At 40.4% G+C, this 15,443-nt stretch overlaps 2 protein-coding genes across 4 annotated transcripts in view; one reads left to right on the top strand and one right to left on the bottom strand.

Annotated features, from left to right (window-relative positions):
• Positions 1–11,698, top strand: part of LOC110989057 (serine/threonine-protein kinase 36-like) — a 19,835-nt gene extending 8,137 nt beyond the window's left edge. For both annotated transcript variants that reach the window (XM_022253157.2, XM_022253155.2), the window contains exons 10-32: positions 148–465; positions 739–962; positions 1,047–1,146; positions 1,395–1,486; positions 1,599–1,704; positions 1,837–1,987; positions 2,174–2,307; positions 2,803–2,910; positions 3,023–3,121; positions 3,425–3,519; positions 3,816–3,879; positions 4,382–4,492; positions 4,846–4,982; positions 5,084–5,249; positions 5,488–5,591; positions 5,973–6,178; positions 6,760–6,833; positions 7,087–7,228; positions 7,609–7,793; positions 8,130–8,259; positions 8,459–8,531; positions 8,664–8,760; positions 9,231–11,698. In XM_022253157.2, the coding sequence (XP_022108849.2) occupies positions 148–465; positions 739–962; positions 1,047–1,146; positions 1,395–1,486; positions 1,599–1,704; positions 1,837–1,987; positions 2,174–2,307; positions 2,803–2,910; positions 3,023–3,121; positions 3,425–3,519; positions 3,816–3,879; positions 4,382–4,492; positions 4,846–4,982; positions 5,084–5,249; positions 5,488–5,591; positions 5,973–6,178; positions 6,760–6,833; positions 7,087–7,228; positions 7,609–7,793; positions 8,130–8,259; positions 8,459–8,531; positions 8,664–8,760; positions 9,231–9,491 (3,177 nt within the window). In that variant the 3' untranslated portion in view covers positions 9,492–11,698. The remainder of the gene's footprint in view (positions 1–147; positions 466–738; positions 963–1,046; positions 1,147–1,394; positions 1,487–1,598; positions 1,705–1,836; positions 1,988–2,173; positions 2,308–2,802; positions 2,911–3,022; positions 3,122–3,424; positions 3,520–3,815; positions 3,880–4,381; positions 4,493–4,845; positions 4,983–5,083; positions 5,250–5,487; positions 5,592–5,972; positions 6,179–6,759; positions 6,834–7,086; positions 7,229–7,608; positions 7,794–8,129; positions 8,260–8,458; positions 8,532–8,663; positions 8,761–9,230) is intronic.
• On the bottom strand, positions 10,480–15,443 carry gosr1 (golgi SNAP receptor complex member 1). 2 transcript variants are annotated; one of them, XM_022253166.2, is made up of 7 exons: positions 14,963–15,443; positions 13,704–13,809; positions 13,067–13,157; positions 12,410–12,681; positions 12,259–12,288; positions 11,932–12,014; positions 10,480–11,480 (listed from the first exon to the last, which is right to left on the bottom strand). In XM_022253166.2, exons 1-7 carry the CDS (start codon positions 15,108–15,110, stop codon positions 11,356–11,358), a joined length of 855 nt encoding a protein of 284 aa, XP_022108858.2. In that variant the 5' UTR covers positions 15,111–15,443; the 3' UTR covers positions 10,480–11,355. The 2 variants fall into 2 exon arrangements, with proteins under 2 accessions (XP_022108858.2, XP_022108859.1); XM_022253167.2 differs by having other exon boundaries at positions 14,997–15,069.

The following is a 15,443-nucleotide window of genomic DNA, read 5'->3' as shown; positions in this document are numbered from 1 at the left end:
GCTACGCGATCTTGTACATAATCTTGTTTTTCTGGTCTGAAATAACACAGAAAATTGTCGGCGTATTAAATGCAAAACTAGAAGAAACTTTAGGAAATATGTAAAGGTTGGATTCAATTATAGTAATATTCAATTAATTTCCTGAAGTCTCCTCAAAAGCCTGAAGCCTGGACAAACAAGAAAACTGCTAGCAAGCCCAGCAAGGATTCTACCCCAGGTGCAGCAGGCAAGAGTGAACCATGGAATAGTCTTAAGGAGGTTGAACCTACACCTCGAGAGGATCGCATCACCAGGGACTATGCTCAGGAGTTCCCTAGCGTAGAGGTGGAGAGTAGAAAAGTGCTACGAAGGGAGGGTGGGGCTAAAGGCCAGGAGGGCGGAGCTAAAGGCCAGGAGGGCGGAGCTAAAGGCCAGGAGGGCGGTGTAAGGAAGAGCATTGAGCAGGTCAAGCTCACTGAGGAGGAGGTAATGCTCTAAAATGTCTTCTAGAGAATCTCCAGAGATTCCAACACCTTGCTGAGAAAATCAAAATACACAGAAAATTTCACTTGAAATATCATTGTTTGTGTTGAGTAATTCATGCTGTAACGTTGTTTAATCCAATGGGAAACTTTGTTAATAGGCATGGCAGGCACAGAAAAATCTATGACATTGATAAATTAATTTTTAAGTGGTTGATCATAAACTGGCCACCATTCTAAGATTTAATGAATTTATTATTTATTGAACTTTAATTAGGAATTGGATAGTGAAGACGAATGGGATACGTTGTGTGATGCAACAACTCCCGAGTCATGTGACCCAGACTCCGTCGCAGCCCTCCTACGAGATGAAGTATTTGTCTCAAAAGTCGCAGCTCGGCTGAAAGACACGTCAGAGCAAGTATTGGAAGGAATGCTTGAAGGTGCATCTCGACTGCGTCTGGTGTACCGAGTTGTCACTAATATACTGGAGTTCAGAGGGTAAGTTGCCTCTCCACAGTGTTGGTGTGAACTCTATTTAATGTTTAGAGTTGGTATATTTCAACATATCTGTCTGTTATACAGGGATCTGAATCTGTTGTCAGCTTTCTGTTCTGCCATTGATGTTCCTCATGGGCCTGTCAAGTTGTTGAGTCAGTTAAAGGACAAGCCAAATGTGAAAAAGGTATTTATCTGGGTGTATTTGTTAACTAGGGTGGTTGTTTGTTAAATAATGGATGACAAAAACATGATTCCAATTAATTTTGCAGTTTTTTCTTGCTTGTGCTCAAAATGCTTTTAGTGAAGGGTTCTTATAATGTGGTTTGTCAAAGGCAAATATTTCTGTAGACAAAATACCCTTGATTATCAGTAAATGACAACATTTTCTGCATTTATCTGTAATAGATAGATCTGTGCATGTATTTCTTTCAGCAACCTTGGTGTGTTCAAATCCTGATGGATTTGACAACTTCCATCACAGCATTCATGGTGTCAGAAGTTGGAACCAACCTGACGATAGACAGGTGAGTCATAGGTATACCATCAATTAACTGTCTGTCATTGTCAGTCAATCTTGTGGCATTCATTTTAAATTTGTGTCAATCAATAACATGTTAACAATGATTTTTGAAACAGGACAAAGAGCCTGATGGAAGTAGCTTTGTCTTACGCTGATTTGTTGCCATGGTTACTGCATGTTAAACAGGATGATACGCTTCAACTAAGAGCTCAAACAATTGTCGTAAGTACCCCAGCTCTTATAACTTTACAGTGGACATAGTACCCTCGTTTTAAAAACAAAATGTGTGAGTGTTTAAAAAATGTCCTTCCCGAAATCCTCAAGGAGTGTTAGCATTTTCTACTCTCTTCTCAGTGTTTCATCTACCAATGTGAAGCATTTGACCGAAGTCCTGCTGAATTCTCCACTGGGTTCTACAACAGTCTTGCCTCAGCTCATGCAGACATTGTCCCAGCACTGGTAGCTTGCTTGATGGAAGACGCTGTAGTCATGAAGAGACTACAAGGTAAAAACCAATCAGAACGGAGGATCAGACAGATGGAGATCTTCTTGAATTAAATTATTAGATTTTTGCCTGCAGAATTACAATTTATAATCGCCAGTTGCTACCTGACATTAACGAGTCCATTTATCTTCTTTGTAATTCTAAAATCCCCCTCAGTATGTATTACCATGTCTCACCCTCTGTCAGGGAGCCTACCTGATAGTAGATCAGATGAGGTAGCAGCCCGATGGGAGGAGTTATGTGGTATGGCTGTGGGAGGCTTAGCTGAATTGGTATTCCTGCCTCTAGGAGTTGACTGCTGTGTGCAAGGCAAGCGACAGGTACGTGATGGTCCGGAGTCATGGGTTAAATTCCTGCCCTAGTAATTCTGCAGCAGCTGCAGGGTTTGCAGCAACGGTAAGAGCAGCTGAAGAAATGGTAGGATAATGAGCAACAGTCAACAGCAACAGCAGCCAAAATGGCAAGCCAGCTTGGAAATAATGCACAGCCTTAGCAGCAACAAAAGTTGGATCCCAATAGCATCCTCTCCACACCTCACCGCTTGCAGACAAGACACACTATAAGCAGCTTCAACATTGAAACCTCTGCAGTCTCTTGACGACGGACAGAGGATACCGTCCTAAAACATTGAGTACCCTCGGGTACCACACATTACTCAAAGAGATATCCTAGCATGGTGCTACTGCAACCTCTGTAACACTTGCTACCTTCACTATGAAAAGCTTCAAAGCTCTGCAAAAATCTGTTTTCCTCAAGAAGCAAACGAATGAGTGTCCCCCTTACATAATCCCTGTTACTTGATGTCTGACTTTCAGATGGCAAAGTGTGTGGGAGCTCAGTTGTCTCTTACTAAACACAAGGAGTTAACACATAACTACATGAAGTTCCTGACAAGCCCTACCCTCTGTGAGAACGCACTGAAGGTACAGCTCCACCATTTGATATTAAGTAACCCATGTTTGACAAAGTTACTATCAATTTCCCGTTAACAGATTAATCAATATTGTCCTTGATATTGTCCCTCACACCTTGCAGACTGTTTACTTCACCTGCCAGGTCTCCAAGGAATTCTGTGAATATCTTGCTCTCAATCAGGATTACATCACCATCCTTCTCTGGATTCTACAAGGAAAGGTACCAACTATTCTGTTTTGACTGTCCAGGATCCTTGATGAACATTGTACAACTTTGTATTGGATCATGGCTATTGGATTTATGCATATACTATTGAGGGCAGTGTTTGCCTGAATTATGATTGTTAGGCAAGATTGATTCCTCGACTCCAAGCCCATGGACTTGATATTGTGACCTGAATATGCACTGGTTGTGTGCCTTTTTACAAATTCGTATCGTGTTTTTCTCCAGGATTGTTCATTTTTGTGATATATTCTGATTTCCATAACTTTAGTTGTTAATTATGGCATATCATAATTGCAGGTTGACATAGAAGACATGTATCAGAACACTGTCTACGAGATGACACTACAGACACTTGCTGTTATAATCACACAGTTGGGAGACATACCTCAGTGGTAAGTTATGCATTGAATGAATTCTGACACCATCTATAAGATACTGCTGTCCACAATCATATCATTGCTTGTGGTTGCCTTCCAAGACAAGCTTTTCTCACACAGGTCAAAATTGATTTTCAGGTTAGAACAAAGAGTTTCATGCTTGAGTTCATTTTGAAAAACTACTGAGATTGAGTTGGAAGATCTGAATTTTTCCTAGCAGTGAGTGCAAGAGGAAATAATTTTGAATTTACACAAATCCAAGTCTAGATGCTACGATGATGATATGTCTATTTTCTCAATTCTCTTGACAGCATGGTTCAGAGCAGCGTCATATTTGCTGCCATCCTTTTGGATTCTCAAGTTGCAAGTCAGACGGTAAAGACGTGTTTTTGTTTTTTCAGAACTTTGAGTAGCGTTTTGTAGAGTAAGGATTTCATTGTGATGTTGGGTTTTTCTAACGAATTAATTGTACTTTTTTCTACTTTGAAGTAATCATGAAAATGTGTCTAGTACTTTTGTAACCAGCGCTGTACGGTGCGACCAAAACAGTCGCATTTGCACCTAAAATGTACATGTATGTACAAAAATCAACCTGGCACCTGACTTTCTTTTCTAAGAGCCAGTGGCTCCTCATTTAGTTTTCTCCGTGCAGCACTTTTCATAACTACTGGTAATCCAAACCAGCCGGAGACAGCTTTATCAGAACTAGCTCTGGATTATTTAGACACTACCTCACTCTCTTGCCCCAAAAGAGAGCTGTAATACCAAACCAATAGCTACAGTACATAGTATGACACCAACTATTTTCTGAAAGTCGCTCAAAGACATATCTGCTAAAGTGATAGTCTTTTTTGTTTTCTGTTCTTTTTTACTTCAGACAGCTGCAGCTTTGCTAGTTAGCCAGCTGCTATACCATGGTATATCCATCGAGATGCCAACCAATGACTTGTTGGCTGCCGTACATTCAGCACTTACAGATCTCAGTCAGGTCAGTCCTCATCAGAGTGGACAGGTTTAATAATGATTTGTCCTTGTAAAAGTCTGTTGAAAGGAAGAATTACTGGAAGGACAGCTAGTTACCTTAAAAAAATGGAACAAATTCAAACTTTGCACAGAGGAACATAAATAATTTTCCAACAGGTTGCCTTAATGCAGGCAGAAACTTACATAATTATTTTGATGTGAATTCCCTGTTCTGCTTTCTAAAACTTTCTTGGCTGCTGCACAAAATTCTTCCATCCCTGCTCTTCTTGCAGGCCGAACTCTTGTTTCATCATGCATGAGAGACAATATTGAGAGGTAGTTCTTCAACCATTGACTGTTGCCTGTCTGTTGATCTAGATCTGTGTACGCTGCCCTTTTGACTACGGGGTACTAGACGGACTACTTCTCCTCTTATGCCAATTTCTTAGCGTAGGTCCCAGTGCTGTCAGCCGTCTGCTGATAGAGTCTGGTGTCTGGCAAATGCTGTGGCAGAGGTGAGTTTATAACTTTCAAAACATCCCTCCAAAACTTCATAAAGGCTGTTACCCGACAACTTTTCAAAATGAAACCTGATTTTTGTCTCTTTTTTTTTCAGACTCTTACAGACCTTAGGAGCCCTGCCATCCGATGATCTTCCTGTTGAAGATATGGAAGATGAGTTAGCAGACTGTGGACCTATTACCTCACAACCACAGTGGAATCTTGTCTCACCATCTGGTGTCATGGCTGCTTTGCAGATTGTCACCATAGTCTTCACACAGGTACAGTACAAGAACTTTGAAGGTTGTAAATTTTTAGATGTGTCCTTTAAAGTCCAGGTACTTCAGACAAATTCTTGTAAGAACTAGAATTTAGGCTCCATAAAAAGGTTAAAAGGGGCATTGTAAAACTTAAGCAATCTAGGTATTATGCTGCCCGTTTCTCTATAGTACTGAATATCTCTTGAAGTCGCTACATTTTTCAATACATCTCCTAAAAATTTTCCCCTTATTCTTTTAGGAGCCTTATCAGTGCGTTCCACTGCTCTGTAATGCTGATGGTGTTGTCATGCTAAGTCTGACTACACTTCTCTCCAGAGACTTCCTAGCCTCTCTGGCTGCAAGGTCAGTTTTCCAGACATTTTAACTTTAGTTATCAAATTTGAATAATATTCTAATATTACTCAGTACATGGAGTAAGGAGACCACTCGGTGACAAACGAACTTTGTGTTTTGATCGATTGTAAGCCATCAAATGGAGTCATGGTGACACTCCCTCTGTCACCCCTTCCAAACCCATACCAGGGGTGTCAAAAGAACCATGTCACATCTTGAGATCATTCAGGAAATCTCTGGCCAGGTGGATGTACATTTAGAGTGAATGACTTTGGGAGCCTACATGTAGGTGAATCATGTGGAATTGGAAGTGTAAAATAAAGACGGAGTGTAACCAACGTCTGAGCTGGGCATGTCAATTCCATTCTTGTATTTTGATTTGTTTTTCAGTGAGAGCAGTGAGCAGGACTTATCTTCAATGATCATAGACATCATTCTCAACGTATCCCAACTCCTTTGCTTCCCATTTGCATTGGACACTCATGAAATGTTAATGGAAGCCATTCAGTCTAGCTTACAGCAAAGCCACGTCTTGACAAGGCTCATCAACGCTTGTATGTTGTACCTCAAACCTGACGAGATGGAAGTACCATTAGGTGGGATATGCATTAACCTTAGCCTTTTAAAGCAATCAAAATCAAATGCCTGAGTTTAATAGCGTTTGTTGGATTCAGGACTGTAGCACAACCCAGCCAATACTGCCTTACATTACTACCTCCACTACTATTGACTCACACTGTTGCCTCGTAGTATTACCCTGCATAGTATAAGTCCACACAAGATTATGTTGTCTGGTTATATTGTACACAGTGTTGGATAGTGGTGGATTCCTGAAGGTTATGCATTATGAAGTCATTCAAATATCACCCCATGAAGCCATCAAGACGATTGGAATAAGTCCCTTGCCTTCTGTGATAGATTTCTTGTATTCTTTGAAAGGCAGTTATCCAAGACAAGGGACGAATGACTCCAGGTGTAATTAACCCTAACACTCCTCAGTCCTCCAACAGGTGAAGGATTGAGGAGGGTTAGGGTTTAGAAAGGTTTCAATTCAGTTGTTGAACTAAAGACCTTTGTATGTCCTGGTGAAATATTAAAGTCTTTAGTTGTTTCAGTTGGAATTCCTTGCCTTAACTGCAGTGTCAAACTATGTTTCGTTTGTTGTTTTGGCCCTCAGGACTATTGTCACGATTTGTTCTGAGCCATGACACCTTTGTCCTAGAGTTTGCAGGAGCAGTTACCCAGTTAAAGGTGAGTTTTTTTTGCCAGGAATAGCATTTATTTCAGTCTGAAATCTCACCTCAAAATCTCAGGCTAGAATACACAGGATATTCAAAGTGAATGTTTATAAGAGACCTGCAAAGAATTCAGAGCACCTGAATATTGTCCACTATCACTCCAATCAGGTTTTTGGTTCACAGTTTGAGTCTAGTCTTGAATCCTGTCAATCCCAGCAGACTATCCTACTCTTGTAAATCATCAACTTAAATCCCACAACCTGCAGGTTGCACCCTTCCTGAACTCCTTACTGGCCCCCGACAGTCCCCCTCAAGTCCAAGGTGATCTTCTTAGTATCTGCAGTCATCTTGCCAGGAGTTCAGCGGTGCATCTTATGATGTTGAAGCAGGTGCTCCAGGGAAATAAAGGTAGATTGTTACTCAATCACCAAGCATGATAACACAGAGAGGACTTTCAGTCCTTGGCCTTATTTCTGGGATCTTTCCATAAAGTTGTATTGATTTCAGCACATGCATAGTGTAACTAGTCTTATACACCAGAGCATTGGATTTACAATTAATATTGATCAATTGCTGCACATTGTTTTAAATGTCTTAGCTGGAAACTGCTCTAAAAATCTTCTTGGGGGGGGATATTTCCAACTTTGAAAATGTATTAAATAGCTGCTTTACTACACGTCAGAAATAAGACTTTTTTTCTCCTTTAAGCCACGAATACCAAGAATTTTGTTACATTACATTTTTAAGAAGTTGTGAGTGACCATTACCTGTCTTGATTTGGCTGGTAGGTGATTATGCTTATCTTCAGTATTTGCTAAGTAGCAAAGACATGACGGTACAGGCCCGTGCCTGTGGCATGCTGGGTAATCTCATGAGACATTCCAACGGGTTCTATGCTGTTCTTAAAAAGAGGGAAGAACTAGTGACTTCATTACTGGGGTGCTTGAGCAGCCAAGATACTGATGTCAAAAAGGTAAGCAATTCATTTCATGCTCACGACACAACTATATGTTGAAACCATTCCTTAAAAAGCGCCCTCTACAGGTCATGAACTATACATGTACCATTACTCAGAATTGCACCTGCTAGCTGGGAATCATTTTATGCATTACGGCAGACCTTTAGGTTATTTTCCTCTTCCACCGAGCAATAATTGTCCAGTCTTCAGCTGAGTGGTTCACCAACTCGTCTCACTCATATTAAAGTCTCAGAGCAAATCACGAGTTAATAGACTTGACTCGCAGGCTTACTCAGTTTGAGTCCAAGTCATGCACATGACTCTCTTGAGTTTTCCTGTTCTTGTCATCAGGCTGCCAGCTATGCAGTGGGCAATGCAGCATATCACAGTGCTGAGCTGTATGGCTCATTAGCTGATGGTATTCCATCCCTTGTCCAACTGCTCATGGATCCTCAAGGACGAACACGATGCAATGCAGCTGGTATGTCACCATTATCGGTAGTTTTCTCTTTTCTCAAAACTTTGCTCCGCTCTGTGGGATAGCTTGATCCCATGGGCCTTGTTAACATCACTAGATGTACCTGTCACACAGTCATTTTTCCAGCAACACAATTCATCGAATTCATGGCTTAGTATTATTTTCCCATTTTATCCAACATCTTCTACTTTCCTATCATCAGGTGCACTGGGCAACCTTGCCAGACATTCCTCCAAACTGTGCCCAGTACTCGCCAAGCACAAAGCACCAGAAAGGTATTCAAGTCACCTGACTTATTCAGAACTGACTTCATGCTTCATGCAACCAGCTTGTATCTGACATATTCCTGATCAATAATGGTCCTCTGTAGCTTCTTATCTGTTCTGCATTTTGGTTACTTTCTTCAGTTTGTTGGAGATAGCCTGCCATGACAATCAACACAGTGTGCAAGAGGTGTGTTTGCTGTCTCTACGCTCAATGGCCAGACATTCACAGCTTACACAGGTAGGAAATAGGGAAAAGAACACAACTCATGGAATGGGAACTAAAGTTATTGAATGCCCTTGTAGGATGTATCTTGAAAGGAGTAATGATTTGGAGAGTGGCAGTATTTCTTGTTGCCTTATGTGAGGTCAGTGTGTTCATCTTAACATCTTGGCTGAAACCTGTCCACCCCATGAGAGGCTCAGGAAGCGAGTAAGCCATGCTTCTTGTAATCAGTGCTATTTCAAGGGTCTTGGGTTCATGTTTGTCAAGTTCAACTTCAGTGAAGTTTAACTTGGGTATTTATTCAAATTCACATAATGAAATACAAATTTTAATTCATGTTTAAACTCGTACATGTATGTATAATTGGGTGGGTAGCGCACTTGAGTGATTGTCTAAGGGTCTTGGGTGCCACTCCAGTTCCAGCCAGATTTCGTTGCATGTTAAAAATGCACAATTGTCCTTTTTATCATCTTCACGCTGGCTAGGGTCTTATCAAGCAGCACGCTATTGAAAAACTGACCCATTTATCAGAGGAGATCCAGTCTGCCGGTCCCACAACACCAGGAAGCCTATCCTCAGCAAGGAGTGATAGACAGAACAGTGCCAGACTGCACAGCGCACGACAACAAAGTGCTCGACAAAACAGTGCAAGACAGAACAGTGCTAGGGGGAACAGTGCCTCTGTCATAGCACATCACTGCAACAAGTTGATTATGATGCTGAAGAGATCGGGGAGTGCCTTGTAGAAGGGGTGGGGGATTGCCGAGACTCTGCCCTCTTGTAGGCAGAAGTAACATACACCCTGTCTTAAGGATAGGCAAGGTATGATGGAGAAATGCCAAGTGAAACCGTGCTAGGCATGTAAGACAAGACTACAGGTAGCTGGTTGTAAAACTAGCTCCTCAGTCATAGCATATCACTGCAGTCTAGTTGTAATGATAAAGTGGTCAGGTATGGGTAAAGCATGAGAGGAGAGGGGGCGTGGCTCATGGGGGAGGGGAGTAGTGGGTCTGGAACAAGAGGTCAATATTTCTCCGGAAAACACACACATACAAGCAGGATTCCTGCTGGCAAATTTGAAACAGCAGCCAAAGTTCCAGCTAAATGTGCATTTTTGCAGCCACTTGCTCTTTTCCATGGAGTGCTAAAATAAACCTTTATTTGTCAACTGCTCAAATATTGCCAACAATTTTAAATGTTTGCCATATTGTGATAATGCCTACTGACAACTGAAACCCTGAAAAAGGGATCTTAGTGTGGCAGACATTTTAGCAAAGCCACACCTTGGCCTAAAAATTGCCAGCAGGTCCTGCATTCTCAAAAGTTTGCCAAAAGTCCAAAACGGAAAAAACTTCAAGCCAATCTTAGATAAGCTGATTGCGACAGTACTTATGCCTTGAGATAATGTAAATAATTACTGCAGTAGCTGCCTGATTGTATTTGTAAACTTGTGTGTGAGCTGTATTTTAATTTATTTACAGAAAGTCATTGTAATTGATTGTCTTCAGATAATCACCTTGTACTTTCCATTTTTTAAAAGTGCTTGGTATTGATAGAAAATATGTTTGTACTAACTTTTGTAAATATTCGCGTTAATGAAAAAGACTGTGAAGTGTATGTTATTTGTGACTCACATGGAATGATGATTTGCACAACATGATGATGTCACTTAAATCTACACAAGGGACTTGTGTTCGGATGAAACGATATCAAAGATGCAGATAGACACTCGTATAGAATGTATGCATGTAGTTCTTTTTTTGCCCAATACCTTACTTTTTACAAACATAATTACACTATGATTTCTGGTGATGTTGCATTTAGTAAATACACATGATCTTGCAACAAAATAACGGATAAATGTGTACAAGTTACTTTATTTACAATGATGACAATGACACTAACTGAATCGTGGAAATTGCTTTTTTAGCTTTTCATTCTTGTGAAGGGATAGTCCCTGAAATTCCCTCCAAGTACTGAAGTCTGGTGAGTTGAGTCAAGAGTATTGAGTCCGATGGAATATTTAGAAAATCTTAAGAAAACAATCGTCTCAATTGACACAATAAATGTGAATTATTTACATCTCTAGCAATAGCTATTGGTGAGTGGCATTCAGTTAGATGTTAAGAGGCAGGATTTGCTCTTACAAGTATATAACACATAAACTATGCTATACATGTAAATGATGATGGTTTTGCTGAAGATGTACCTCCAATGGTCAGGCTCATGCCAAACAGCTTATGGTTAATAGTCCAATGTGACTGCTAAACCAATTCTATGAGAAAATATGTCAAGCTATAACTTTTTCTGCCTTTTCTGCTGTTTTGAACGCTTTCAAACTTTACACCATGGAAAGCCTGAGCCTTTGCAGGTGCACACCCAATAAGAACTTGAAATCTGGAAATCAATTACATGTAAGTGTATCATAATTGCATGACACTGGCAGAATGGGAAACAGTGCAGAAGGCCAATGTGGTTATTTTCAATGAGTCCTTGCAGGCCACAGTCTGTTTATACCTTTCACCAAGACAAGACGTCTAGATCATACAGAAGCCTTCCTGAACCTCAAGATAGCTTTCAGTAGTTAGGTAAGAGTGTATGCTGCTCCATTTAACGGAATGCAAACCACAGAATAAATATGATACACACAGCAATGACGCCGGCTAGGATGAGGGAATCTCTTCTCTTCTTGAGGTTTATTCTTTGAACTAGGCTGTTGATAACTGGGAATCGATCTGGTTAAAAAAGGTTAAAGAAGGTGGCCAGTGGAGTAATTCTTGCCAGAAATTGGGGGGGGGGATGAAAATTTGAAAAGGGGAGGGTTTGACACCATATGACTCCATATAGAGGTTGATGTTCATGATATTGATGTACATTTGTAATACGTATTCAGAATGGTATACTTACAGTTAATTAAATGTTTTCCCAGTTTTGAGACTTGAGTGATATTGAATGCATTTTAGTTCATAGTCTGAAAAATTCTTCACAATCTGATTTAATTTTTTCTCACCACAAACGAAATGGGGGGGGGGTGATTCAATAGCCCCTCCTCATCCTCCAAGAGTATTTGGGGGGTATATTACCCCTTTTCCCCCTGGGATTTACGCCCACGAAGATAGCCACTAGAATTGGTAATCATATTTCTCCAGTGCTCAGAAGTAGTGGTTGCAATATTTCAAAGGATACTGGCCATGTTGGTCACACCGGTGGAGATTTTCTTCAGTGTACCTCGCTGTGACATCAGATTTTCCTTTGTTGCTATGGCAACTCTGAAAATACAAAATTCTCATATCTTGTTACAGGAATGGAGCTCTGGTTTACAGTCAAGTGTCAAATGATTGGTCTTCATATATTCAGAGGTAGGAGATAGCTACTGTACGTGTTTTGCTGTCACGTTAACATTGTTTCTTAGGAGCGACGTGTTTGCCCATGAAATCTGCATGAGATGTAGTAACAATGTTTATTGAAACAAAACAGACATGTATTTTTAAAAATACACTTTTTCAAACTTACCCTATTGTCTCATCTGCAATTCTGTCAGCACTAAAAACAAAATACAAAAAGAGGTTATTTCATTATTTATTCAGTATTAATAAAAAATTTATCATACTGAGAAGCTTGTTACAAACTTTCTGGACAGATGATGTCATCAGGCTCAACTCACTTTCTTATATGTTCGTTCTCTTTGAGGTACAGATCTGTTCTGCGGTTCAGACCCGATGAGTTCTTGTAGGAGTCAATCTCTCTTCGGACTGACCCAAGGAGATCTTCTCGTTCCCGGCAAGCCGAGATGTTGGCTTGGGTCTTCTTAAACTCATGACTGTAATCCTGTAGGATGTCTCGATGTCGTTGTAAGGTATGTAAGAGGGCTGCACTGGGGGCAGTGGATGACACATTGGTAGCATAGTCTGCCATTTTGTCATTGATGTCAGACAACTGTGGTTGAACAGAAAATATTAACCATAAAGATACAGCATATTTGCTTTCATCAGCCTTGTGTTGGTAATCTGTGATTGCTAACTGTTCACTTCAAATGTCACAATGAGTGTGGACTACAACCTGACTATAAGACCTGATAATGGCCTCGCAACTCTCGGTTTTTATTGGTTGAAATTTGCCATGGCATTTCTTTCCAGTAATTGACATGATGACTTTGTTAGAAATGCCATTCCTAACACATGTAAAATCCTGCATAATTCCACCTTACTGGAAATACGCAGTGCAATAGATTTTGGAACAGACAACCTATTGCTGGGTCAACCCGTCAAGGCAACAGCAGGATTTATGGGGGGGGGAGTAGTTGACAAAGTGATCCACTCACCCTTGACAGTAACCTCTCTATCTCCATGGCCATAGTATCAAACATTCTCTCACTGTTGGAAGCATTTAGAAGTGGTGAAGTGTCCGATGAGCTGTGCACGTGTAGGCAAAACTTATCAATTAGAGTTAATTATAAAAACAAAACATTATGTTTATAATGTCAAAAGGTTAAAAATCCATACATAAAGAGTTAATTTGGTGATGTGTTTTTTTTGTCTGATTGATGTCTGAATCCCAACCAGACATATGGGCGTAAGTCCTGACTTAATTTTTCAGCTTTTTCCAGGAAGACTACAGCAGGGTTTTCCTCACACAGTTTTTCATTAGCCTTGCAACTACATATTATGATAGACCTGTATGTACGGTTTTTGCATTTCTTATGCCTTAATGAGGAACCCTTGGTTCTGTAACCAGTAACTAAAAAACTTGTTTACAAATATGCATGTATAGTATTGTTAATCATATCTGGTAATGACACCAGAGGATTCCTCAAAAGTGCCCAAGGACTGTAGCTCATGAGCCTGAAGAAACCTGTAGAGAAGAGACAATAAGAGGAAGTAACTACTTCAGAGGTGGAAGGAAAATCCTAGAGGAATATTCTGGATAAAACCCAAGGACAATCCCTTTTTATAGTTTACCTCAGGTCTCTATCACTATGGGCACTGAAACTCGTTCCAAGTTTACTGAAAGACACCAACTTCAAGTCAATTTCATTTTCCACTTGTCTTGCCTGCTTACGCAGATCTGAAAAATGAAATTGAAAACCAGAAAAGTAATTTATTAGTTGATTAGTGTCAACGGATCATAGAAACTGGCCGCCATGACAATTTGGTTTAGCAATCCTAACTCCTTGAATTGAGCATTTATATGGTAATAGATCAGAGAGTCATTAGTGTCAGCTGCAGGCTGTTGAACAGAAAGTAATGTGTGATCGAATGACAATACATGCACTTTATTCCAAAAAATCACCTTATTTTAGTGTGTGAAGAAAATGCTAACAACTTCAAAAACATGATATCCATGGCATGTTTTTCCACAACAAATGTCACACCATCAGTCACTCATATCATTAGGGGTTTTCATCACTAAGGTCCCAACTTTCTCTGCAGACAAAACAAAGACTAAGATCCCTGCCCATGAAAAAGTGCCCTAGTAAGTACCTAGGCACACGCTGACAATAGAAATGCATGACAAGCTAGCCCAGGCTCTGGAAGCCTGAATTCGGATGCAGCCCAGGCCTAGTATGGACCACTCTCATTTTGCCCACAATTTGTAGAACTAGAAGTAGGCCCTAACGAATATGAAAAACTATCACCATGATTGGTCACCATTCAGGCATGTTGAGACCCAAAAATTGAAATTTGCCAATACCAAATTAACTACAATAGTGAAACAGAGACGTAGGCCCAGTTTTTTTGTCTACATCAGATTCTTTTTTTTTATATAGACTGATAGGCCGAGGCTACCGTGATAAAAGGCCTGTGTCGTGTGTGTAGCACCTTCCAGATTTAGGCTAATGACAATGAATGCACAAAAGGTTTACTTGAGCCTATCCTTGAGGAGGGAAGAAATACACTCTGAGATAGGCTCGAGTAAACCTTTTGTGCATTCATTGTCATTAAATCCAAATAACAAAATATGTCCTCAGGGAGGGCGCTCCTGGCAGGCCGTCTGTACCGTATACGGTACGGTCACGCACATTCCTGTGTCGTGTGCTGGTACTGGTAGGCCTAGTTGCGTGTACCTTCATGTCAACTTAAGTTCAAGACTTAACGTTAAGTCATTTACAGTTTTGCGAGAACCATTGAAACACCTTTCTGAAAATATAAGTACTGTATGTTCTACATAACCTAGGTAAACGTCATACAGCTGTGAAATTCAAAAGAACATTCCAAACCAGAACAGAAAGCGAAGTTCCAACGTGTCTTTACCTTCCCACTGATTGCCCGTCGCCATCTTGTTATAAATGTGCCGCCCTCTATCGGCTCCTGTGCATGCAGCGCGTTTTCAATAAATGTCGGCAGTGTTCCATGCTGTACACCCATCGTCTATCATTCCCATTTTAAAAAATGACGTGCGCGCAAAACGGACTTGTATTAAATTTAGCATTGAGAACTACTGTTATCAGACTTTGTGAAGGAATTTGTTCAAACCTGTTTTAAAACGACATATAAAAGAGTGTTGTTAGAGATTCCCCTCAAATTGAAAACACTTTTAAGGAAGTGATGACATTGAAGTTTTGCATTCAAGCAGCAACTTGAAGAATGTAAGAAATTTCATTCAATGTACATTGCATGGTCGTAGGAGACTAATTACCCCCACCCCTAAAAGAAAAGGAAACAAGTTCCTAGACTAAAAGTGAAACTTCAAATAAGCTG

The sequence above is a fragment of the Acanthaster planci genome, linkage group LG09, assembly GCF_054643075.1.
Source record: "Acanthaster planci isolate LZ-2023a linkage group LG09, COTS_SCS, whole genome shotgun sequence".
Lineage (NCBI taxonomy): Eukaryota > Metazoa > Echinodermata > Asteroidea > Valvatida > Acanthasteridae > Acanthaster > Acanthaster planci.
This window is presented reverse-complemented; position numbering and strand designations above follow the sequence as displayed.